The 26,543-nt window shown below is 35.4% G+C and overlaps 1 protein-coding gene and 1 non-coding gene across 2 annotated transcripts; both read right to left on the reverse strand.

Moving 5' to 3' along the window:
• Nucleotides 1–21,739: 21,739 nt before the first annotated feature.
• Nucleotides 21,740–24,153, reverse strand: LOC125208023 (rRNA 2'-O-methyltransferase fibrillarin 1-like). The gene is made up of 7 exons (XM_048107566.2): nt 24,002–24,153; nt 23,567–23,910; nt 23,374–23,469; nt 23,207–23,284; nt 22,941–23,117; nt 22,206–22,274; nt 21,740–22,131 (listed from the first exon to the last, which is right to left on the reverse strand). The coding sequence occupies exons 1-7, from the start codon at nt 24,027–24,029 to the stop codon at nt 21,955–21,957; spliced, it is 969 nt and encodes a 322-aa protein (XP_047963523.1). The 5' UTR covers nt 24,030–24,153; the 3' UTR covers nt 21,740–21,954.
• Nucleotides 22,650–22,720, reverse strand: LOC125208690 (small nucleolar RNA snoR60). Its single transcript, XR_007174172.1, has one exon. It is a non-coding gene; the product is annotated as a small nucleolar RNA snoR60 (small nucleolar RNA).
• Nucleotides 24,154–26,543: the final 2,390 nt, after the last annotated feature.

The raw sequence follows: 26,543 nt of genomic DNA on the forward strand, positions 1-26,543 counted from the left end.
CACCGATCAGACCGAGATGGGCTTTTGGAAGCGCGTTTTGTTGACCTACAATGAGTTCAAGCCGAGAGGCGCCAAACCGCGTGACGCGGAACAGCTCCGGAAAAAGTTTGGGAGGATTCTGACACCCACCAGGAAGTTCGCGGGCATCTACGGCAACAACCTTCTCAACGCTGAGAGTGGCCGCAACGAAGCCGACGTGAAGGCTCTGTCTGTGTCCCAATACAACGCGCTATGGAAGCCTAAGTTCACCCACTGGGAGGAGTTTCTCGTTCTCGAGAACTGCCCGAAATTCAAGTCCATCTGTGCAGAGGAGACTGAAGGTCACGGGGCGAAGCGCAATAGACGCAACAGAGCCGGGAACTACAGCAGCAGCAGCGGCGGACAATCAATCGACCTCAACGACGCCCAAACGGAGGAGCCCTCTGATACACACACTAGGCGCTCACGCCCTCCGGGGCAGAAGGCCAGTATCCGCAGCGCCCGAATGTCTGCGGGTTCCTCCCGCTACTCGGCGCCCGCGTCTGGATCGCGCAGCGCGCAGGCGCCTTCTGGAGCTCAGTCCGTGGACCATGGGGCCCATGTGGTCTTGAACAGGAACCTGGATGTGCAGTTGATGAAACAACTGCAAGAGAACTGTCGTTTCTACGAGTCGGCCACCGACCCGATCACCAAGGCGATATACTATGAGCTCATGTGTAGGATCAGAGGGGATCTGGGGCTGACTGGTCCAGCGGCGGCGCCGGGGGGACTGGGCGGCGAAGAAGAGGCAGAGGATTCCGACTCCGCCACCGAGTAGATGGTGGCGGTGTTTTTATATGTTTTTTTTTATTATAAAATCTCCGTTGAATAATTTTCCGGTATCCATGAATACAACGAATATTTGGTCTCATCGCACTTTTTAATTTTATTATAATCCCGTTTTCTAATTATTTTTAGTTTGATAATTTTAAGTCTAATTGAATTAAAATATACAAAGAATAAAAATAAAGTGAAATGTGGCTAACAAAAGTGTCCACTAGTGCTACGGAAACTTTTTTTTGTGGCCGCGGACAACTAAAAAGTGGGTATGGACAATAAAAAAAGTTGTCCACCAAAAAGTGTCCACCTATAGTGAATGCTCTTACCCCCCTCTTTGACCTTTGTGAATGAAAATGTCGACGACTCGAACCGAGGGTGAGTAGGTCGCATTTTTATGTACTACATCAGTTTAAAAGATGAAGTACTCAAAATTCATGAACTTTAGCAGCAATTCTTGGACAAAGGTTTGCAACTCTTGTGAACAGAAATTGTTGATAGCTCGAGCCATGGGTGCGGCTCTTAGGCTGCAGTGGCTACTGTACACGATTGAGAGACACTCGCATCTCTTCAATCAATGTAATAGGAGTGCTTTCATTTCTACTCATTCGGCCCATCAAGATTTGAGCCATAATTGACCACATATATAATTATGTTCCCATTGTTTAGTATTACTAGAATTGACCCAAGAATTGATCCAAATATTATAAAATAAAGACTTTGACTTAGTAGAATTATGGATTGACAAATTTATCCCTTCAAGTGGAAATGTGGAAAGGTGAAAAAGTGAAAAGGTAGGGCAAATGTATAAAACCTAGTCAATTTCTTAGTGCATTTTTCAATGCACACCCAAATCTTACCTATTTTGCAAGATTTCAATTCTTCCTAAATTGACATGAATAGTGCGGACCCCACCTTAATTGTGAGGCCCCCAACAATTAATTAGTGGAAAGTAAACACAAGAATTGACCCAATTAAACCAATAACTGTCCAATTCTTTACGCCCAGGATTTAAGGTGTGATAAATCTGGTGAGGATGTGCACATTTTTTAATGCCTTTCTTAATCGTACTTAATAATTAAAGGATGTAGTTTGATGTAGATTTAATTAATTTATTCACTATATCATGAATATTTTCTTATCAAATTTATCTTGGATGAAATGTTAGTTGTATAAATTTACTAATTTTCAAATAAATTTTTAATTCGTCATATTATATTTGAATCAAAATGTTAGTTGTATCCACATTTAACCGTTTCCTATAAACTAACCTAACCTATATAAATTGATGGAGTATAACATAATCTTTTAATACAAAAATATTATCCGACCAAAAATGGCATTTGAAATATGACTGGACACATCTGACTTAGGCCTGCACACCAGAGTGGTTGGCTAGCTCGTCGTCCCAATGAGGGGGTTGGTGGGGAAACACTTTGCAAGGGGTGGGGGACGAGACACCCGCACGGCCGCACCTAAGGGAAATAGATTTATTTGATTCTATTTTATTTTATTTGTTTTTAAAATTGTGTCACATTATGTGTTAATTTTACACTATCTTATCTTGTTTAGCCTAGGTCTGACATTTGGGTTCGGGGTGCTTTTGGAATCAAAGAGGTGTTGGGTCAAAATAGTTCAAGGGAATGAAAGAATTAAGGTATGAGATCATCTAAGGACTGGTTGGTTAGTGATGACTTCGAGGAAAGTCATAGTGACTGAGCCGGAAATTATATATAAGTAGGGCAAAAATATACTTACTATAAGAGTATTTCAGAATTTTTTTAAAAATAATGATCAAAATAGTACTCTATCCGTCCCGCAAAAGATGTCACACTTTTCTTTTTAGTTTATCCCACAAAAGATGTCATATTTTCCTTTTTGGAAAAAGTTCTCTCTCACATGAATATAAAAATTATATTTTCTCTCTCTATTTAACACACAAAACAAAACCTTCTAAAATCTAGTTCCGTTTTACAAGTGTGACATCTTTTATGGGACGGAGAGAGTATAAAATATAAATGAACTTTTTTAAGGTGGGACTGGGGCCTCATGTAGAGCGTCTGTAGCTCCATCCAAGGAAGGAGAAGGTGAGTGAATTTTTAGATATAAGGGCATATACCATTTATAACATGACACTTAAGGCCTTCTAATAACCATGAATAATAATACTTGCAAAAAGTTGTAGGAGTATTTTGTTTTTAAAGTTTTTTCGTTGCTTTCTCCGCAGTTATAAGTTTCTAACGGAATTTCCTTGTTGTTAACGCTATGAAATTTATGTTCAAATCAATCGTAGGAGTATTATTAAAGGTAAGTGGTGCGGTATTTCTTTGGACTTTAAACGAAGATTGTTAATGATTTGGATATTTTGTTGTGTCCAAATTTTATATATTTATATATTGAAGAAAATCCTAACTTTTATTTTTTTATTCAAAATCTCTATTTTTCAGTATTTTTCATAATGTCTTCAACTTTTGTTTAAAAACTTCACAAAGTTAAATGTTTTTTTTTTATAATTATATGATGTATAGAGATAAAATACGCTATATGGATCAATGTTGCGTTCTGTTAACTAATGTCATTTTATAGTGGGACATGACAACATGAAATAGCTCATTGTTTATAAAATTTAATATGGTGGGATATTTTAAGACCACGCTAGAAGCACAAAATTTTTAATTTTAAAAAATGAGACTTTTTTTGAAAAATCGTTGATTTTAAGAAGTTTTCAAAATGATAATAATAAGTATAAATGTTAATTTTGGTCCTAAACATGTGACTAAAATACGAATTTAATCCAAAACAATTACTTTTTAAAAAATAGGTCCATACCAAATGAAATCTTTGTCGAAGTGATCCTTTTTTTACGGTTCTGTCAAAAAACTAACGGTCATGCCACTGTGCAATTAGCATTGACTGTTAGTTTTTTGACGGAACCGTAAATAAAATGACTACTTCGGCGACATTTTCATTTGATATAGTCCCGTTTTTTAAAAATTGAATGTTTTGGACCAAATTTATATTTTGGACATATGTTTAGAACCAAAATTGACTTTTACTTTAATGCTAATCATTATCATATATAATAATTTAAATAATAATTTAAATAATAATTTTAATAATAATAATAATAATAATTTAAATAATAATAATAATAATAATAATAATAATAATAATAATAATAATAATAATAATAATAATATGTTGAGTTGTGATTACGTGGTGAAGATGTATAATTATTAATTAGTAACGTAATTAATGAGAAATTTATTTAATCATTTCAGCTGTTGTAATTATTTTTTTAAAAATTTCTAGAAAATCATATTCTTTTATGCACTCGATTTATTTAATTACGTAAATAAGTGGGACCGGAAATTTTAGTTCTCGTGTAATGGATTGATCAATGACCAAGAAGTTAAGGAAGAGTCTTATTTGCTGAAAATTGAAACTTGAATCTTAGTTTTCAGCAATGTGCAAATCCAGGTATTCGATTATTTCATATGCTTTCGTAATTGAGGCTCTAATTTAGCTTCAAATTATAGTTATACGAGCATTTGAGCTATTAGTAATTTAGTAGTAATTGAAAATTACTACCCCCTCCGTCCCGCTTTAGAAGTCCCGGTTGATCAATTTCGGACGTCCCACTTTAGGAGTCTCGCTTGGGATAAACTAATAAAAAATTCCTACAAAGTAAGTAAAAAGGTGTTAAAAGTGGATCTCAACATCTACTACAACATTTATTTATTACACACTCAATTAAAAAGTAGGTCTCAACATCCACTACAATATTTATTTATTACACACTCAAACACTTTCTTAAAATATGTGTCCGACTCAACCAGGACTCCTAAAGCGCGACGGAGAGAGCAATATTTTAGCTGATGGTTTACAATATATTTTTGAATATATTCTCACAAACTTTGGTACTCTGATTATCTTTCGAATATGAATTTATGGGAATCGAAAATTTGACTAAATAGTGACTTTATAATTAAGCATGAACGTCTTTGGATATGTTGTGTGTTGCAAGATCGATACATTTGAAAGTTATTGAGTGATGTTGTTGTGTGTTAGTCTCCCTATTGGTTTTAATTAAGTGTACCTTTGATGTTGTTTTCGTGTTGCACTGCGGTCTCGAGTGATCGTCTTTGCAAGTCAATTTCTAGTTTTGAGTATTTTTAAATTGTAAAAAAAATAGCCCATTCTTTGAATATTTTTTTTTCTCTTTCTGATAATTAATTGAAACAAAACCAGTCACATGGAATTAATTACCAGCAATATGATTTTATATGCACTTTTCATTTGAATACAAGTCAAGATTCTTGGGTCTTAGAATAACAAATGATGGAACACAAATCAACTTCCAGAATCAATCCTCTTTTAAAGAATTTTTCTCTCATCTCTTTACGCCGAAAAAAATTAATTAAGAAGCAAAAAAGACAATGGACCCTTAATTATCTAATTTTTCATTCTTCAAATGTCAGTAAGTGACAAATTAAAGCACGGTCAACATCTAACAATTTTTCATTCCAATTTTGGAATTTGTATCTAATCCCACCATCATTTTAATATATTATAATCCAATGTACATAATCACTCAATGACCTTCTTCTTTGGAGAAAATGACTGATCAATTTTGGAATAAGGTTAGTTGAGTAACGCATAATTGCTCCTTTTTGCTAAGCTTTTTATTTTCTCGTTCATGATGTTTAATTTTCTCTTTTACGACTTGTGAAATTAAAATTTACAGCCCACTAAACGGTAAATTGTGATTTTCCAAATCTCAAATCCAATAATGAAATATCATTATCATAAAACCATTATCTACAGTGTCTTTGTTGACATTAATTTGCATATATTATCAACTGTGAAACACAGCGAATGTGTTTATATATGTGCAATTACGTGTGCGGTCGGATTGAATAAAACAAAGACAAAAAAATGACAAGTCGAAACACTCAAATTGTAGGCGTCTCTTTATATAAAAAGGAGTTTTTGTGTCGACTTAGACCAAGTATTCCTCCATTATACAGTATTGTTATTTGAGATACCTTGAATCACAACCATGCAATTATACGTTCACATACAATGATTATCACATTTTTATAAAGTTTCTCAAGGTATCGTGCAGCATACTAGCACAACATGGTAATTGCTAGGGAGGTTCATAATTTTAGTAAAGCCACAAAACAAAGCAGTCCAAACCACAATTATTTTGTGTAGTTTGATTTTAATTATTTAGAAAAATTACAGTAGTACGCAGTACTACTATAATTTATTTTTTGGATTGAGTATAATTCTCTTTTGGTCCTTTACATATAGTCGATTTATGATTTTGGTCCATAACATTCACTTTTCAAAAAGTAAGTTCAAAACAAATGAAAAATGGTATCGTTTGCATCCTTTTTTGACAGAATCGTCAATTCTTGATAGTCAACCGTCAATTAGCAAAAATTTGACCCCGATTAGTTTTTTTAATTACTGTAGTTTTTTTTTTGGCTTTTACATTTTTAAATCCTAAATGAAAATAGTGAAAATACTCTAATATTAAACACAAAATCCAACACTCATTTCATTCAAATTATTCCCCCCCTTTTCTCCCGCTCATTCTTCTTCTTCCTCCCTAAGAACCCTAAGAACCCTAATTCTTTTTCTCCATCTCTGCAACAACCAAACACTTTCGAACATGGGCCGTTCGACGTGTGGCCGGAACTCCGTCGACGTCGACAGCAACCGCGACCGCGACCGCGTTCGTGACTTCGGAGACTTCCGATTTAGCTATGCTTTCTGCTATTGTAAGAAAACGGCGGCGCTCCGTATTGTCACCGGACATGGCAAACCGTCGAGAGAGAAGCTTTACTTCGTAGTGAGAGGAAGAAATGCACTTTCTTCAAGTGGTGCGAGCCAAATCATGATGTCGAAGCTCGGGCCTCTTCTTCGTCATCCTCAATCGTGATGTCGAAGCTCGGGCCTTTTGAGGAGTTGGCTTTGAATTTGACCGAAATTAAGAAAAAAATCTAGAAATTAGTGAATGTTTTGAGCTTTGTTCTTTGTTTTGTTGTTGTTGCAACACTTATGTGTATATTCAAGTAATTTGATGTAGTGTTTGTGAATCGTATTTGAATTTTAAAGTAGATAGGTAATTTGAATTTGTTGTTGTTGTAACACTGTTGTTCGTATTTGAATTTTGAAGTGAATCGTTCATAATCTTCTTATAAAAATCGGCAGAAAGCCCTAATTGGACAATCCTAAAATATAAGACAAAGTAGTCCTTCATATAAATTTTTTACTTCCATTTGGTCCCGAACATTTACGCACACCAATTGCAGAGTTACAGGTACAAAATTTTGTAAGTGATGTTGGTTCCATACGTTATGAGATTTTTTCTTCGTATGTGATTGTTTCTTCGTTGACTATGCCAATTTATTGACATCAAATTGAACCAATAAATGGACAACAAAATACAATGCAAAGTGGTCCTTCATATTCAACTTTTTACTGCGAATTGGTCCTGAACATTTAAACGATCAAAAAGACATAAGCATAAGGTACTGCATCAAAAACAACAGAGTCCTATTGTCATAAGTCATTTACACCTGATACACGCTAAAAAACAACCACAGTACATCCACAAAAAAATATTGTCATAAGGCAATGTATCAATCTTAACACCATCAACACCCAAAAACCATCAACAACAAATATTCATTGTATTTGTTACACAATATGACACGTTTTTTAAAGTGAAATGCCAACATCAAACACCCTTCTCCTTGCTGGGTGGTTTCTTCTTCGCGGGGATGAAGTAGATGGAGCGGCGGCTTTTGGTAAAAATGACGGGGATATCGGGCCTTCTTCGTCCTCTCAAAATCGGGGTCGCTTTCTGGAGAAGCTCGACAGTCACCGACTGATAAGGCTCGTTTCATGCATTGGTTTAGGGTTAAAATTCTGTGCATTTGGGGCGCTAATGTGTGTTTATGAGTTCAGGTGCGTAGTAAATCTGCCGGACCTAGGAGTTGCTGTTACCTGACCTGGCAGATGTAAAAGAGATGGAATTGAAGTAAAAATCAGAAGTCGTCGTTCGGACCTGGGAAAATCAAAAGTTGGCGACAGGAGCAGAATGGAGCGAGAGCAGATTATTTTAAAGAGTCTTACTCAAGGGCAAGAGCGTCAAATCACCAGAGGGATACCCTAGGGATCAGAGCCTCACATATATAAAGAGCTCAACCTTGAAGAACAAGATAGCCACTTCTACTCGCACTTTAGCTTAAGCTCTCATTCCATTCCTTAGTTCCACACTTCAAAAATTTCTCATTTCGTTTACTGTGCGCTTGGAGATGGAGGATTCTGGCCACCGTGGTTCTCATCATCGTTATTTTGCTGCTGTGTAACACCGCCTTGTGAAGGCGAAGAAACAATAATTACTTGCTTTCGTTTAGTATTTGTTGGTTTTTAAGTTTCGCAACTTTAGTTTCTGACTTTGATCCACTGGATTCGAACCTATTTCTCTTTATTATGGAAGTTTATGTTGGTTTCTGTTGCATATCGCTGAGTTGATGTTTATTTCTGACTCAACTTTATTTTACCCAAATAATACCCGCAAGTGTACGGGGTTATCGTAGCAAACAGCAAGCAAGAGTATATCGTATCCCACAGAGACAATTTAGTGTAAGCCTAAGTACCACAAACAAATTTCAACTACTATCCAGACGATCGAGAATTTTGGTTTTAAACTAACAACTACTAAAAGCATATAAAAACAGAGATTAAAATAAGCACTTAAACAAGAAAACAATTAAGCAAGTTGTAGAGAATGATAGAGAAATATGCAAAATTCTAGGATCTGATGCACAACTCATAGCCTAACCCAATTGAAACCGATTTACCATTTAAAGTCTCCAGAATTGTTGAATCAATCACAAATATAGATTAAACCCCCTCCCGAGGTGAGAAATCCGTAGATTAGGTGTAATAATTGAAGTCCCCTTCTAATTCTTAGACCTAACTCCTAATAGTTCAATTAGATTAAAGATTCCACTCAAAACCTCAACTCTCCTGAGTTTTATTGAATTAAGGTGTGAATTATTCTTCTTTCAAGGTTAAATATTTCATCTCCTGATTATTCTAAGAAACCCTACACTCCCAATTGGTGATCAAGCAATTGTTAGGAAAAAGCACAAGAATAATTCAAACAATTGCAAGAGCAAGATAAAAACGAAGTCAATTGGATTAAAACTATGAATCAATGCATCTTCACCAAGAATTCTACATGAAAAGTTTAGTTACTCATGTTCATGGTAGAAAACAAAAAGAAACTAAGCAAAACAATGGAAATCATGATCCGAATTGCAATTGGCAGAAGAATTGAAGCTTGAATCTTCAATCTTCTTCCAAGAATTCTTCACCAAGAGAGAGATGTGTTTTGTCGCTTGTAGAGAATGCCTAGAATTGACCTAATTCTTCCTTCTTATTTCTTCTTCAAAAAATTGCGTTTCAGCTCTAAAAAAACGCCAAAAATGACGGACCCGGCCGGATGGGAATTCTTCGGTACTCTCTGGAGTCTCGCAGGCTTAATTACGCCACCCGGCCGGGTGGAATTATAGGGTAATAATTCACCCGGTCAGGTGACATTTTCTGGACAGCGCAGTGTTAGTATAACGGCCATAACTTCTTCTACCGAACTCCGGTTGAGGCGTGCGAGATACCCACGCTAAGATCTTTCGAAGACGAAGAGATTGATATACATTAGGGGCTGATTGGACTTCAAAATATCTAGTAAATATTGTCTCAAACCAAGGCTGCTGCACATCCACATATTTTGTACCTTTTTCTACACATTCTTAATAAAATGGTTAACATACCAACATAATAGAGAAGTAGATATAAACACGCCTAATAATAGACGAAATATGCTCAAATTCATACAAAACCACCCTCTAAAACCATGTAAAATCCAAGTATGTCAATTTCTTGCTTTTAGCTTTCGTTATTGTTGATTGTAGGATGTTTGGAGCTGAGATCTGTTGGTTTGTTGTTGGAGGTTGGGGATTTGCGTATGGAGATGTCTGGAATTGTTGAATCGTGGTGTATTTGAGTTGGAGTTTCGCGTATTTGGTGTTTGCTGTTTACGTTGTTCATGATTATGGCTGTTCACTTTTTGTCTCTGCATCCTTTAGGTCCAGTAGCATAGATCTGTTAGCTTAGGCTTAAATTTCTCGTTTTAAGTTAGATCTGAAGTTTGCTCTGTTTTCATGGTGTTAAATACTCTGTTTTATCTGCTATTCTCGTTCGATTCCCGAAGAAGATGAAGTTGTTGGTAGCTAGAACCAGATCTGCTTCATGTCAGTACTTTTCTGCATGTCCTTTACTTTTCAGCATGTACTTTACTTTTCTGCATTGTCCCCTAGACCCTATCAGTACGATCTGCTTTGTCTTTTTAGTTTTCTGCATGCTTTTCCAGACTCTGGTAGTTTAAGGAAACTTGTCTTTACTTTTTGCTTTATGCTTGTCTGTCCAAATTAGAAAACTCTGTCAAGTTAAGTTTACTGCAGTTGTTTTAGAACTTTAAAATATCTCATTTCTCTAAGTCATGCAAGTTTCGTACGTTCTCATTTCTTAGACCCAGTAGGTAGAGTAAAGTTTTTCTTATCTTTCAGACCCAGTAGTTTTAAGTTCTCGACCCACAAAATTGCATGGCAGCAGCCAACCCCACTTTCCCAAAACACCCCCAAATGCAGTTTCGTAACACCTTCGTCCTCGTGGGATCGATCCTTTACTTCCATGTGCTAAGTTGTAATATAGTGGGTTGAGGTTTTTGAGGAAATAGAGTGCATCTAACGACCCCCTTCTGATAGTTTCATGATCTTTTAGCCTCCAAAGCCTAGTCGAATCCTCTGGACCTATTAGATCGAGTGACACATATCACACAGCACGCACTGCACTTCTAGCCACCTTCACCGACTGAAGACGTAGGGTTCATTTTCGGAGAAGAATGGACATCCGCGTCAGAGCTAGGGTTAGAACCTACAAATCCCGACACAGCCGACGGTCCTTGTTCGGTGTCAAGCAGACGTGAATCGCTCGTTTCAGCCTTCTTCCACTTCCTTGCATATGATTTTTTCACGTCGTCGAGACCTTCGATGGCACGGCCGTATGGGTACGGTGACTTCCAACTCATGGCAAACAGTCAATCGGTCGGAATCGGCCGGCTTTGATCGGAATCAGAACTAGACGTCACCACGGTTCATGAACCGGTTCATTCAGGGTCCATATTAGGTTCAAGACCAGCGATTTTCAGACGGTTCCGGTCCGGTTCCGGGCCGGTTCGCCGGTTCAAGTTCGTTTTTTTTTAAAATTTATTCATTTATTCATTTATAGTGCTAATTACAAATTACATCTTGTAGTTGTAATGTTCTACTTACTAATTACTATCGAATAAATAAATATAACGAAAATTATAATTGACAAATAGAGTAGAAGTCGACATTGGAGTTGGACAATTGGAATTTTATTGATACAATGATTACAAATTACAATCATACAATTATACAAATTTGAACGATATGTTGATATTACAAATACAAATTTTGAAAATTGAAATTACAAAAGAGTCAAAAGACTTAATACGTAACATAATACATGCTTGTTAGCTTGTATAACAATTTAAATAAAAAATCTTGAAGTAAAAAACAATAAATTATAAATGCAAATAGATAGTATAATATATTATATATATACTCTTAGTCGGCGAAGGAGATGTTTCTACATAACTAAATTGAGGATACCTTTAGCAATTCAACCTTAATTGTTGAGTTTAATTTAACCATCAACAATCATAGTAGAATTGTCAAAAGTCTCCCGGATTTAGTCTTATAGAGAAGTCTTCTTCATCGATTAGAGTATATACAAATACAATTATATAATTGTATTTGTATATTTTAAAGTTGAAACAATTGAAAAAAAAAGAAATAAAGGAAAAGGACTTGAGCCCAACTTAAATTTAAAATTTAAGTTGGGTTGCCTGTTAGAGTTTGTATATTAGAAATCACGTTTCGAGTGATTGAATACTGTAAAACTCTTATTTTATTTTCCAATAAATAAAACAGATTATTTTTTGTCATAATGTTGTTATGTTTTACATTTAATGGATGTTAATGCATGTTTAAATGTATATGTTAACTTAACAAAGTCTAAGTCTTTGTTTTAGTAGACCGGTTGTGGGCGTCGTCCACTTTAAGGTAATACGGTCAGTTCTAAACAAAGAAAAAGATGAATTTCACAACCTAGATGGAATTTGACTATCCATCGAGAAAGGTTGCAATGTCAGCCCGCATATTTCTAAGCCTTACTGAAATAAGATGACATTGGTGTGGTATAGCACTGAACGGATCTAACAGCAAGACTTGCCTTAGGCTATCTACTGAAAGGCGAGATCTTGATAAATATTTATTTCTTAATCAATATAGGTTAGCATTGAGCATACGGTATTGATTATGCACTGCTTTGACTTATCAAATGGTGCGGGTTTTTCGTAACCCAATTATCCTGATATGTTGGGTAGTGGTGATCGATATCTAGCGGTGCTAGGATTGCTATTATATTGAATCGTGCGCGAGCGGAGTCTCGTTTGATAATGTCCTCAAGAGGAGCGCGAAACAAGGTTTTATTATTCGGAACCTAGCTAGTTGGAGTGTGATTACTCTATGAATAATAAATAAGCGTTTCATGCTAAGTTCACTCTTGGAATTAATAAGAAGTTAATTAATTAAGTCAATAGCAGACATTAATTAATTAATGGACATTTTAATCTTAAGCACGGGAAATGAAAGTTAAACGGAAACCCGGATTACTTGTAATTTCGGATTTGGATGGGGAGAGTTCAATATTACTTCTGTAGTGGCTGCTCGTAATATTCCAATTATAACTTATATTAAATTGTGGGTTCAATTTAATTAGTAAAAAGTAAATTGGATGAGCCCATATCCAAAACCTTCCATAGATCCCTGTCTGGGCCCAAAAGGAACTTAATATAAATATGAGAATAAAGGAGACAGAAAACACAATTTCTCATCATTGTAATTTTCGAAAATCCCTTCCCCAGCTGAGGAGATATTCGAATTCCTCTCCTATTCCGAAAAGGATTTCTTCTGTCTTCTTTATTTAAGTCCTAGTATTCTAGTAAGATCAGCCCACACTGATATTGGGATACAGTTCGGGAACCAGAGAGAAGATTTGTGGTTTAGTACTCAAAGCATCACGTGGAGAAGAAGCTAGCCATCTTCAATTCTTTGGAGAATTAATTAGGTATTTATCTACTCCGTAGAAAAACATGTTTTAGGTTTCAATATTCTTAAAGCATGATTTATTCAAGTTATGAGCATGATACATGTGATCATTACGCGAATAGATTTTGTCTAAATAATCTGCTAAATAGATCTGATTATTATGTGATTGATTTATATATGCCTGCGCTTCCGCTGCCAGCACCATCATTGCCTGTGTATCCTTAATGCTCAATTGCATTAAGGAATCAAAGTCCACGTAGTTCTCTTACCTTACTTACCTATTCGGCAATCGTCGGTAGACCTCCCACTCCACCTCATTGTTGTTCTTCTTCTTCGTCGGGGTAGTAGTCTTGGTCGGTTTGTACTTGGGTGTTCCAATCTAGCTCTTGGTCTCTAATGTCAGCCGAACACCAATCGTCAAGTAACATGGTGGCTTCCATATTTTGGCCGGATAGTCTACTTCTTCTATCGTCCAAGACGTTGCCTCCAACACTAAAAGCGGACTCGACGGCGACAGTGGAAGCCAGAATTGAAAAAATCTCCTTGGCCATTGATGCAAGGATGGGAAAATCTTTCTCATGTGTTCCCCACCAATCGAGGACGTCGATTTGGTTGGGAACGGGACCTTCATCTTCATTCAAAGAAAAGCGTGAGTCAAAATATAAATCTAACTCACTAACCGTATAGGTCGGCCAATTGGGATTGTGCGTCGGGGTCATCAACTTGAAAGAACCCAAAACTGTGTTGTTGATGAGGGGTGGGTCGTTGTCTCACTTGGTGGGCACTGTTGTACTTGGCTTCGTATTCGGCAAAGAGAGTTCGCAACTCAAACTCAAATGCATGTTTGATGACGGAGAGATTGGGGAGGTTTATTTGGAATGTTTCGGACAAATGTATGTTGTTGTCCTCATTGACTTCGGATTGCAAATCCCGAAGTTGTTGAAGATCAATAGAACTCAAATTGTTGTAATAAAATTCTAAAATCTTCAAGGTACCGACTAATTTCCATTTCGGATCCAAAACCTTTGCAATCAAAAACACCGTTGTAATCTCACTGAAATACTTAAGCCATTTGTCAATCATATAATATAAAACACACATCAACTCAGGATTTGTAATGTAATTTTTCATAGCTGTCTTAAAACCAAGTGATATATACATGCAATGCTCTAAAACACGAACAGATGTGCAATAATAAACACCCGATAACTCAACAGTCGCATTTTTGAAACCTTTGAACAATTTAAACAAACTCATACTTTGCTCCCAACATGCATGCGATAAATATAAATCAGGAACGGGATAAGTCCTAAAAAAATCAATCAAATAATCTATATGCTCCAAAGTAGAGTTCAAACAATCATATGTGGAGTTCCATCTAGTAGACACATCAATTGTAAAATTTGTGTACCTGATCTTCTTTTGATGACAATATTTCTTCCAAGCCTTACCAATGTGAGGCTTCCAATGGATCAAATTTACGGCAGTTCTAATAGGATCAACATGTTTTTGCCACAAAGAAAGAGCATCTTGTATACATAAATTTAAAATATGACAAATGCATCTTTGATGAAAGTACTTACCATTTATAACCGGGGCACAAGGCGCAATTAAGTCGGCAATACTTGCAGTGTTAGCGGTTGCATTATCAAAACCAATAGAAAAGACCTTATTGCACAATCTATATTCATCCAAAACTTGAATAATTAAAGCAGCAATTGCGGGTGCGGTGTGTGGCGTAGGAAATTGTCCAAAAAATGACATGTAATGCCCATATAAGAATTTCTTTGAAAAGCATCAGTCCACACATCAGAGCAAATGTTTACTTTGTGACCCAAGGTGGACAAAAAACGTGTTACTTCTTTTTGCTTCTCAAAAAATTGTCTGTTGTTAGATCTTTGATGTGAAATTGCGGGTATTCTTTTAGCACCGACATTAAAAGCGGTTTGCATAGTAACTTCATATTTTTTGTCATCAAAAAAATTGAAAGGCAAATGCTTCATTGCAGCTCATCTAACCATAGCATCTTGAGTGACTTTATGATCATATTTAAAAAGAGGCGTACCTGTTGTTTCAGACGCACCGGACGAGAAGTTTAGTTGGGTTTGGGATTTGACGGTCCCATATTCGATCGGATGCTTTGCCTTTAAATGACGATGGAGAGTACCATAGCCCCCACCGGCAAAAAAAGGGGTAGGATTTATCGCAATAGTTACAATATGCGACAAATTCATTGGTCTCTTTTTGAGTGGTTGCATCTTGTACCGGGACTTTTTTATAATGTTTAACAAAAATATCCGATTTCAAAGCCTTCTTATTAGCCTTACCCCGCTTGGTTTGAGTTTCAGGAGGAGGAACCGCTTCATCATTTTCACCAACTTGTCTGGCGCTTGTCGGAGGATATTGTGCAGATCCTCCACCATTACCACCGTCGTCGTCGGATGATAAATTCACGCTACCATAAGAGTGATAAGACTCGTAACCTTCGCCGCCGCTCATGTTGCTAAGTACCATGGCAGCCCTATGATCTTCTTCGGCCTACAAATATTATATATAAAGTTATAAACGGTATAAATAATGTATAGTACCAAAAACAAGAATTTGTAAAATTAATATTCGAACAACTTACTTGCAAACGCATAGCGGTTTGTCGGGAAACCTCATCCATAACCTCACGACGACTAGGGCGCCTTGATTTCCGACGACCACTTTGATCTTGGTCTTGGGCAATTCCCTTGCCCCGATCACCACCACGACGAGATGAAGACATTTTTTGCAAATTGAAAAATAAAGAGAGAGTATAACAAAGTGAGGGATGACCGGATGATTATGATAGACAATTGAAGTAAATTATAAGAACAATTTGCACAAATATAGTAAACAATTTGAGCAATTAAAGAGAATGGAGATAGAGATGAGAGAAATTGTGAGATTGAGAAGAGAATTCCTTGTTAACACAAGAATGGGGTGAGTAGAAATGAAGGGGAGAGGGGGTATTTATAGGAGAAAAAATCAGATTTAATAAATAAATAAATAAATTGAATTTCGAAAATTTGAAACCGGCCGGTTTACCGCCTGAACCGCCGGTTTCTGGCCGGTTTCTGACACGAAACCGCCGGTTTCTGCCCGTTCTGCCACCCTACGCTGCAACCCTACGCCTAGACCGCCTGAAAAGCTGCCGGAACCGGCGGTTTCTGGCCGGTTCCCGACCAAACCGCCGGTTTCCTGTCCGTTCTGCCACCCTACGCCTGCAACCCTACGCTGCCACCACCTGCCGCCTGAAAAAGCTGCCGAAACCGCCTAACCGGCGGTTTGGAACCGCCGGTTTCCAGCGAACCGGCGGTTACGGTTCTTGATTTTCCGCAAACCTGAACCGGCCCGCCTAAACCGCCGACTCCTATCCGGTTTCGAACCGCCGGTGACGGTTCCAGGCCGGTTCGGTTTGGTGACGTCTAATCAGAACTAGGGTTCTTCTTAGAGAGTGACGAGCGAGAAGAAAGTAGAGAGAGAGAATGACGTTTGAAGTTCCAAGTCTATACTTAGTGAAAATTGGAGTTTGATTATTCATATTCAAAATATTAAAAAAAAATTAATTATTTAGCTAAATAATTAACATAATATTAACCAACTAATAATCTCAGATTAAGTCTAATCGAGTCAAATTTTCACTAATTGACGGTTCCGTCAAAAAAGGATGCAAATGATACCATTTTTCATTTGTTTTGGACTTACTTTTTAAAAAATGAATGTTCTGAACCAAAATCATAAATCGGCCATATGTTTAGGACAAAAATAGAACTATACTCTTTTGGATAAGAACCAAATCAAACCCCTAATCGTATTATAATCATAATTATTATTATTTTTATGCATATTGAAATGTCATTTGTTATTTGATATAGATGACCAGAGTCTATACTACTTTTATTAATTAACGTAAAAATGATATTGTTGCGGGTAATAATGTTGAAAAAAACCCACCTAATAAGTTTACTATATATCCTAGTCAAATATGCGCCAGAAAATTACTTAAGAGGCATTAATTAAACTAGTAAAAAAGAAAATTCTAGCTGTTGAAAATAATTTTGATAGCTAACTAAAGCTATAAACTAAACTTCGATAAAATTTCTTGCTATCCTGAAATCGACGGAATATTATTTTAGTACATCAAGAGCTAATAATGCGCAGTGGTGTATTATTATTTGACATTATTTAATTTGTCAATATGAATTAGCACAACATTTTCTTTATCCTTTTAACGTTGAACACAGCTTCTTCTCAATTCCCTAGGAAGTCAAATATTGGCTTGATGTTAATATAGCAGCCTTTTTAAAGTACATGAATAACAAATAAAAACTAAATTGTTCTTGTAATTTTCTTTTGAAATTGACTCGTCTCCACCTAAATTAATATTATGTTCTTTGTCCATGGTGACTCTTAAATAATAATGGTCCAGGTAAAAGCACTGATTGTAATTTGGTCCCCTACAACATGATTTATTTATGGAAACAATTATTTAAAGAAGACAAAAAACACGGTACGTATTATTAAATAGGTTAAGGAAGTGGCTTGAAAACTTCAGTTTGAGAAATTTCGCATCGGATTGATAAGATAGCATTTGGTTATATCTAATAGGTTAAAATAAACATAAAGAAATTCCTACCACTACTAGAAATAAGAGAAAGCACAATAGCATGTAAAAGTTTAATCATACAAACCCATAGAAAATTATAGTATACTCTAATATTAATATTACAAGCTAGCATCTTAAAATTGAAATTCCCTAGCTAGTAAAAAACATATTAATATTAAAATTGCATAATAACACGGACTACTAAATTATGAAATGAATCAAGCCAAGTATAAGACTGATTATGGTTTAAGGCATGCGCGCATTGCATGCTATACAAACTTAAACTATATTTTTAAAAAAAATTAACTATATATTACTTGCCAAACTGAGCTTTTATATAGACCAATCATCTCACACAAAACATCCTAACCTCCAAATTATCACCTAATATAATCACTGTCATTACCTAATGTAAATAGTGTTTTCTTGCCATTAATCTGTATTGATTTGTAAGCCACACGCCACACCTTTTTGCTCTACCTAATTTAGGTTTAGATTAGTGAGGTTAATCTAACATTCCAGCTTTATTAATATTAATCAAGTTGATTTGCTAAATACATAAATTAGGTCAACTTTAGTCGATTTGAGCACATTAATTCGAATTCATAAATCGAGATTGAATTTTTTTAATATAAGCAATGATTTACTGCCATTTATTGAATTTCATGAATTCTCAGTATTTATTTTGGAATTGAAAATAGACAAATCTGAGCCATCGAATTTTTAGTTCTACTTTTGTGTGATATAAATATTAAGTTATCTTCCTATAGTCAATTATGACTTTTGTGTGAGAAATGAACCCCGAAAATATAATTAAATTTATCTTAGAAAATATTAATGCAGAGAAATTAACTTGAAATTTAAAGGTAAATCAATAACATTCAAACTAATAGATACTGCATGCTAGCAACGCTATGTGAGATTATATAGTTTAGCAATGGTTAGTAGGGTCATTAGTCATAGGTACTGAATTTATTTGTACATGAAAGAAAATTTTAAACTGAGGAATGTAATGGGGGGCATCCCACACAGATTTGCTAAAAGAAAAAGTCAGCCGCAAGTCCAAAACAGGTCGAGGGACAAAGCCTCGAGAACAAAGCGAACACAAATCAGAGTAGGACTGAATTTATTTTTTTTAAATTAAAAAATATTATCCTCCCTTCATTCCATAATAGATGTTACACTTTCATTTTTAGTTTTTATCACAAAAGATGTCATTACCCTAGTATTACATCTATTATGGGACAAATAGAATAATAGAGTGCAATATTGGTAGGAACTTTTTTTAAATTTTACATTAATTAAAATATTCTTATTAAAAAATGAGATTCAACTTACAAGAGAGAAAATTTTATTATATATAAGTAGTAATTAATTTGGTGGATGAATCAAAAATGAAAAAAAAAATAGTACAACCACTATTTTTCATTGTGTAATACTCCTATATAAGAGTATTAGATCAAATACGATCACGGCCAATCCAATTTGAATCGATGTAAGGGCTCAACTTGCATTTCTATTGAATAAGCAATATCGATTAATTAGCTCATCATATTATGTAGCTAGGTTGTATATTCATTTATACGCGGTATATATGAATCATATGAATATGATTCACTTATATAGTGTATATAATACGAATAAGTTTACAAAAAAATTGCCATCAAACAACCCCACCCATCCTGAAGTATATAAATCCGAAAAATTGTTGTAGGCGAGATAATGCTATTATTTTTTTAAAAATTGGTTGTTGATAAACGTCAAAATGTAGTCAACAACACGGCCGAGCATTTTATAAATTGGTTTAACATTAACATTTAGACTAAAGTTGATGGGCCATTCTAGTTTTTATATACTATAGTATAGAAGGATAGTTTATCCATATTGACAAAATGAAATTTTTCAACATCGTTTATATATACATTATATTCTATTGTGCCTATATGATGCCACCTCGTATGAGGTATTATGTGTACACCATATTGTGTGTGAATAGTCTTATAATTAGTTAGACAAATGAAATCTTCAAAACCAATGAAATCACGCAAGTAAAAAAAATTGATATTATAAGCATCTTTAACGTATGTAATTTGAAGCAAATGATGAATTGATTTCACTAATTGAACAAATTATCAACCGTTGGATTGTTGCATCTCATACCACGTGTCAACCGGTAATCCGGTAGAACTGGTGGAGAAATTCCGGTATTATTCGATGATATTATAAAATACTATTACTTATATTTTTCCAGAAATAAAATATGTACTAACTTGTCAATTGAAGATCATATGTATACTGAAAAAGCAGTGCAGCCAAATTTGAAGTAAACAATGTCAATAAGGCTTTAGAAACAATAAGAATAGTACTAACAATTTTCAGAGTTAGCTTACATGTTACAACACATTCATATGGCGTGACAAATTATTCAGTTAGAAAGTTCTTATTGTAATATTCTCTTTCGATAACTAAAATTGTGTTAAAGTACTTTGCAAGGAATATTTCAAGAAACTGGAATGCATTCCCACTCACTGCGTTAGGCAGGTGATGCATCAAATTATTATATAGATCAGCCATAAAGTAGTAAATATTATCTTGGACAACGACGGATCCAGGAATTGAAACTCGTGGGATCGACTATATTACTAAAATATTAATAAATACAGTATAATATTTAAAAAAATACTATATTACTTATAATTTAAATACATTTTCTAATAAAATATTTTTATTTTTAAAGTTATATAGAAATTTTTTTTATAATCACTTTGATGTTTATCAATAATTAAAAAAATCAATAAATAAAATAAAATGAAATGAAATTATTGTTAATTTAATGAACAAATCTATCTTTTCCTCTCACATTTTAGGACACAAAGTAATTTTAATAGTGGGCCCATTTAGCCCATTCGATCAAAAAAATTATTGATTAAAATAAGAATTAAATGTGTCTTCTTCTTCTTGAAAATATACGTAATACGTCTGAACTCTCTGCCAGTCTGCCCCCTCCGTCTTCATCTCTCTCATCTTCTACCCACTTATATTCCCTATCTCCCCTTTTATTTATGGCAAAGGCCAAAGGATTGTGGTTGAGATCCGCCGCTTGGGATCAAGGCGGAGCTCCGTGGGGTCGAAGATCGAGTTGCGCGGGATCTCGGAGGTCAAAGAATGGAGTTTCCGGCAGCACTCGTCGGACCACGGTGGGGTCGGTCGACCCCAATCGATCCCACCTGGGTCCGTCATTGATCTTGGATATCTGACAAAAAGTTAACAATTTCATAAATTAAAAACATGGGATGTATTTTTTGGAGATGTATACAAAACTTCCCCACGTCTCATTAAAATCCAAAAAATTTCCTTTTCAGATAGTCCCATTAAATATGAAACGTTTTTCTTTTTAGATTATTCTATTAAAAATGAAAGCTTACCTAAATTGAAAAACAACATTTATCTACTTTTTCTTCTTTTTTGCTTTATTTTCTCTTCAATAACTTATAAAACAATGCTATATAAAATCTCAAACTAAAATGTTTCGGTTTTAATGGGAATATGGAACAACTGTCTTTCTCAACAAAACCATAATTAGAACAAGTCTTTCAGGTTCAAGGCCCAACATAAGAATAGTTGTTTAAAGCCCACATCAAAGACGGTAATAAATACTGATCGAATTAAGTACTCCCTCCATTTCGCCATAGTTGAGGCGAAACTTTTCAGCACGGAATTTTAGAAAAGAATATTAGATGTGTTAAATAAATACATAAAAAAGTAAGAGAAAGGAAAATGTTAGAAAATAAAGTATAAGGTGAATAAAGCAGAGAGAATAAAGTAAGAGAGAATAAAATAAGAAAGAGAAAAAGAAAATTACTACATATAGAAATGACTCAACTGTGAAGAAACTTTCTGAAATGAAAAAATGATTCAACTATGAAAAAACAAAAGGAGTACTATTAAAGGACAAATAAGATAAAATTATACTGTTCAGATTATATTTTTGATGTTTTAATATTTAAAAGCTTAAACTGAAAAACCAAGCTTAGCCTGAAAATCAATAGGCGTAGAAGAGTACCAGTAAAATAGGATTGCAAAAATATCAAATTTACTACAACCGAATTTTAACCATTTCCTACCAAAACTGACCAAAGATCACAAGGACCAAATTTAAGCAAACCAAGTACACTCTAACATAACAAGTTTGATAGGTGTTAAAAAGCCTACTGAAACTAGGATACAACAAAATTAGATATTCCATCAAGCTCCAGCCTTCTGTTTCTTTGGTAGGCGATAAGCTCCAACCACACAAGCATGATCTCGTTCAAATGGTTCAAGAGTAACTTGTTCAGCAGGTTTGAATTGTTCCGCCTGTAATTTCTTTACTTCTTGGGCAAAGACGGCCTCAGCCGGGACGGTCGAATCTATGCAGTTAGCCTGGAAAATGTAAATGATGAACACTGGGAATAATGGGGGGCTTAAGTGATCTAAAAGGAATCAATTATACGAACCTTGATAGATATGACAAAATGGCCTCCAGCTTTTAGGAAATAGGATGCATTTAGAGCCAAAATTCTAGCCTGTAATGTATGAAGGTAGCTCAAATGACCTCAAGTTGTAAGACATGCTGTGCAAGAAAAAAAGTGTCCATGTGTGCAGTGATGTCCGAAATTTCTAACTATATACACTCTGAAGGCCAAATACATGCATTCCCTTTGAAGGGGCAATAAATATCCATGGAGCACTCCCGCACGGAAGCAATCAGACCCTATTGACATAAACACAATTTCTATGCAGAGTGCTTGCAACTTACAAATTACTAGAAAGTGCTTACAACTCGGAAACAAGATATCCAGTAGTGGAAAAATACATGTTTGGACTTGTTCCAACCAAGCCAAAAACTAAAAACAGAAAAATAATTTTTAAAAAATCACATGGAAGAAAAAAGACAAAAGTGCATCAGAATCTCGGTTTTACATCATCCAAGAGGTCTTGAAGGGGAATCCGAGTAAATCATCATTTGCTCACATCAATTTATGTGATATAACAATAATGAAAACAACTGAAACCAAAAAGTAGGGCGCTAAGATTTAAAAAAAAAAGTGAACTTTAGAAACAAGTAAACTTATACATATGGTATGAATCTGAAGTAGGAATATAGAAAAAAAGGGTTAATACAATAGGTGGTTAAACACGAGACAAATGCAATACATAATGGGAAATGAATAAGAAAAAAGAAAGCAAACCTGGTCAGGCTGAGCAACATCAGAGAAAATAACATCAACCATGCCAACAAGCATTCTATACTTAGCCGGATGCCTTGCATCCTCAATGATGGGGATAACATTGGTTCGTTTCTTAGCCATGTTAACTAAATCTCTACCACTTCTGTGAGAAAACTCAACAGCATAAACCACACCCTCCTACCATAACAAACATAACAAACTTTAAAACTCCAAACAAAATAAAAGAAATATAACTGTTCACATCTGTTAAAGAGTAAGCTACTCACAGGGCCAACAAGGTCAGAAACATGAGAAACAGTTGTTCCGGAAGCAGCACCAAGGTAAAGAACACGTGCACCAGGTTTCTATATCCAATCAAAAACATGTGGAATATACAATAAGAACACTACAAAAATTGACAAAAGCAAGTGAAAATAGCATTAAATACACTCACAATCCAAATGTTGTCGACTCCACCGAGAATTGCAGCAGCCAACTTGGAACGGAAGGGATTCCATACTCTGTATTCAACCTTGGTTCCATCTTCGTTCTGGTAAAAATACGACATACATAAAAATTAAACAAAAATTAACAAATGGATCCGATTGGATTGTTAAAATAGCATTTCAATCAAATCAACGGGATACCTGAACGGAAACCCTCTTCTCGTTGTATACGGCTTCACCAGGCACCAAATTTTTGGTGCAGAGAGCATCTTCTTTCCCCTTAGCAATAAAAACACCGTCGTGTCTGTGTGGCTCAACCACAACCTTGCTTCCTCCTTTCATTCCCGCTCCTCCTCTTCCACCTCTGCCGCCTCGTCCACCTCTACCTCCGGCGCCTCTGCCGCCGCCCCTGCCACCACCTCGCTTCATTCCGCTACTTCTACCGCCGAAGTCGCCACCGCCTCTACCTCCGCTTCTCCCAAATCCACCTCGTCCACCGCTTCTGCCGCCGCCATCTCCACGGCCGCCCCTAAAGCCTCCGCGTCCTGCGAAAAGATCAAATTGATTTCAAATTATTTGATTATTCAACAAGTTCTGTAAATGCATACGAAAAAATGTGGGATAATAGAAACAAACCTCCTCGGGTGGGTGTTGTTGCAACCATGGCTGCTAGAAATAATACTAGTGTGAAAGCAACGGGATTAGGGTTTATCGGAGCAGGCGGGGAATGGGGATATGCCGAATGTTTATTCCATTTATAAAGATGAGGGAAAATGTGATTCTAGGGTTTAGGGTTTTCGGGAGTTTGTATATATTTCCACAGCCATCCCCTAGTTTAGCTATTTTGTAGTATGGCCCCAACAGTTCTTATTCGGGTACCATTACAAATTAGGAGTAATACTTGTATTAATATAATATAGAGAATATTTAAATAAATTAATATCTTTAATATTCCACATATTTTATTGTATAATATATAAAAATGGGTCACGTTTATTTTAAAGTATACGATTACTTTGTCTTTGCGTGAACTGGTTATGCAATATATAAATGATACTCCTATTGTTCATCCAATTAAATATAGAAACAATTAATACACAAGTCAAAAAACCTGATAGAGTATTAAAATATAGTCTTATTAATGAATCAAGTATTTGAGTAATACTCGATAGAGTTGTGATCAATGTCGAACCCTTCTTAAAGACCGAACTAGAGATCAAATTAGGGCCCTTCATTTTTTTAATCTTGTGGCTAGGATGAATTTACAATTAAATTAATATTTTATTCAATTAAAACTTGTTGAGGGGTATTTTAGGAAATCAATTATTAACAATCATAATGTTATTCTCTTTGTCTCAATTCTCACACAATTCTCGCAATTCACGATCACGACCTTCTTCAATCTTCTTCAATTTGCCGTCAACAATCTTCGTCGATCTTCTTCAATTCACGTTCAATTCAATTTCAAAATATTCACGTTCAATTCACGATCTGCCTTCAATTCACGATCGCGGTCTGCTTCAATTCACGATCTGCCTTCAATTCACGATCGCGGTCTGCTTCAATTCACGATCTGCCTTCAATTCACGATCGCATTCTGCTTCAATTCACGATCGCGTTCTGCTTCAATTCGACAATATTCTGACTCTCATGGAGAATATCGACGATCTGACACTTATTTCTCTACGCAGCCTAATTCTCGGAGATCTACTTCTCACGATCATAAATCTTTATCTTCGCCTCTTAATCTTTCTCAAATCGTGTTGCAATGTTTATCGAATCGTGATTCAAATCTGAATATAAAGCTTGAGAAATTTGCACAATGAAGCCTGGCGTGAAGAACTCCGATTATTTTGTGCGTGGGTAATTCCGATTTCTTTCGAAGCTTAGATCTGAATTTCCATGGAGAATTCAACATCCCAGAGCATGGAGCATGGATGATGTGAATGATCTACAAGATACAGATTCAGATTCAAAGCTAGAAGAAGAAGAAGACAACTTATTTGAAGGTTCACGTCTTTTATGATTTGTTTTATTGGATACATGATGTGTTTTTAATTTTTGATGCAGTTTTTTAACCAATATGATGAAAAACCTCTTGTTGAACCTTGTTGATGAATATTTTTTTTAATTTTTTCATGTCTGCACTATACACAGATCAATAATGAAGTAACAATTCATTTGAATGAAGTAATCAGCATGTCGAATGAAGTAACAAGAACTTAACTATGTTGTATGCATAAGTTTGCGTATAGCTGTATACCTAGCAAAATAAAGTAGCAACATATTCGAATGAAGTAATAACATGTCGAATGAATTTAATACCGGTTAATAAGAAATGCTAATCTGAAGTGTATTGTATGCATAAGTGCGTGATGAATTATACTTTTATGAACTAATCTTCTCAATCGCTGCCAAACACAGACACAACAAATATGTGCCCAAGCAGAAATCCGTCGTGGTTGAATCTCCCAGAGGTCCTCTCCTTCACCAAGAAATTGATCACACCGTCGGAGCTGCCAAAGTTGAGGAAGCACGATGCGTTCTACAGCAACGCGCTCAGGACCAGCACGTTCACCGACAACGATTGGAACTAAAGAGTCATCCTCATCGTGTGTGAGCTTTGGTCGTACACGCGCCGCCATAGCTTCATGGAGACGTCGGAGATATATTTCATCGAAGAGAGTTGTCGAAGCCTGGTCGAAAATGTGGCAAATGTGGCGAGATTGGTCAGCATGATTCAAGGAATTGTGACAAGATACAGGAGTTAAAGAAGAAGAAAAAGAGGAAACAACAATGTTGAGGCTTGTTGTTCTGTTCTGTAACAGTAGTTCTGTTCCGTCGTTTATTACTTCAGTGGGATATGTTTTGTTCTTCATTTTTTAAGTTCTGTACTTCAGACCGGTAGTTTCTTATTTCATTTACACTTTGAATTTGAATTGGTTTAAACTTTTTGCAATCTTAAAGAGTATAGACTGAATTATTTTTATAATGGCTTATGTTATTCTTTATTATTATGCTGAAAATATTTTTTAGTTTTATAGTTTAGCTTATTATGAAAATAGATCATTAGCTTATTAATTGATACGAGGTTATTATATCATTAAATAGAATATTTAGGTCATTTATATGTGCAAATAACATAGCAGTTAAATTTAAACCATAAACCCATACAACG

The sequence above is a fragment of the Salvia hispanica genome, chromosome 6, assembly GCF_029641045.1.
Source record: "Salvia hispanica isolate PSC_SH4W2 chromosome 6, Shi_PSC_v1, whole genome shotgun sequence".
In the NCBI taxonomy this organism is placed as follows: Eukaryota; Viridiplantae; Streptophyta; class Magnoliopsida; order Lamiales; family Lamiaceae; genus Salvia; species Salvia hispanica.

What these genes read in the sequence shown, in the direction of transcription:
- LOC125208023 (XM_048107566.2), bottom strand. Translation starts at nt 24,029, where the DNA reads ATGGTTGCAACAACACCCACCCGAGGAG. An exon ending in AACAACACCCACCCGAGGAG is followed by an intron (nt 23,911 to 24,001) that starts GTTTGTTTCTAT and finishes ATCTTTTCGCAG; the next exon opens with GACGCGGAGGCTTTAGGGGC. An exon ending in GAGTCGACAACATTTGGATT is followed by an intron (nt 23,285 to 23,373) that starts GTGAGTGTATTT and finishes GATTGGATATAG; the next exon opens with AAACCTGGTGCACGTGTTCT.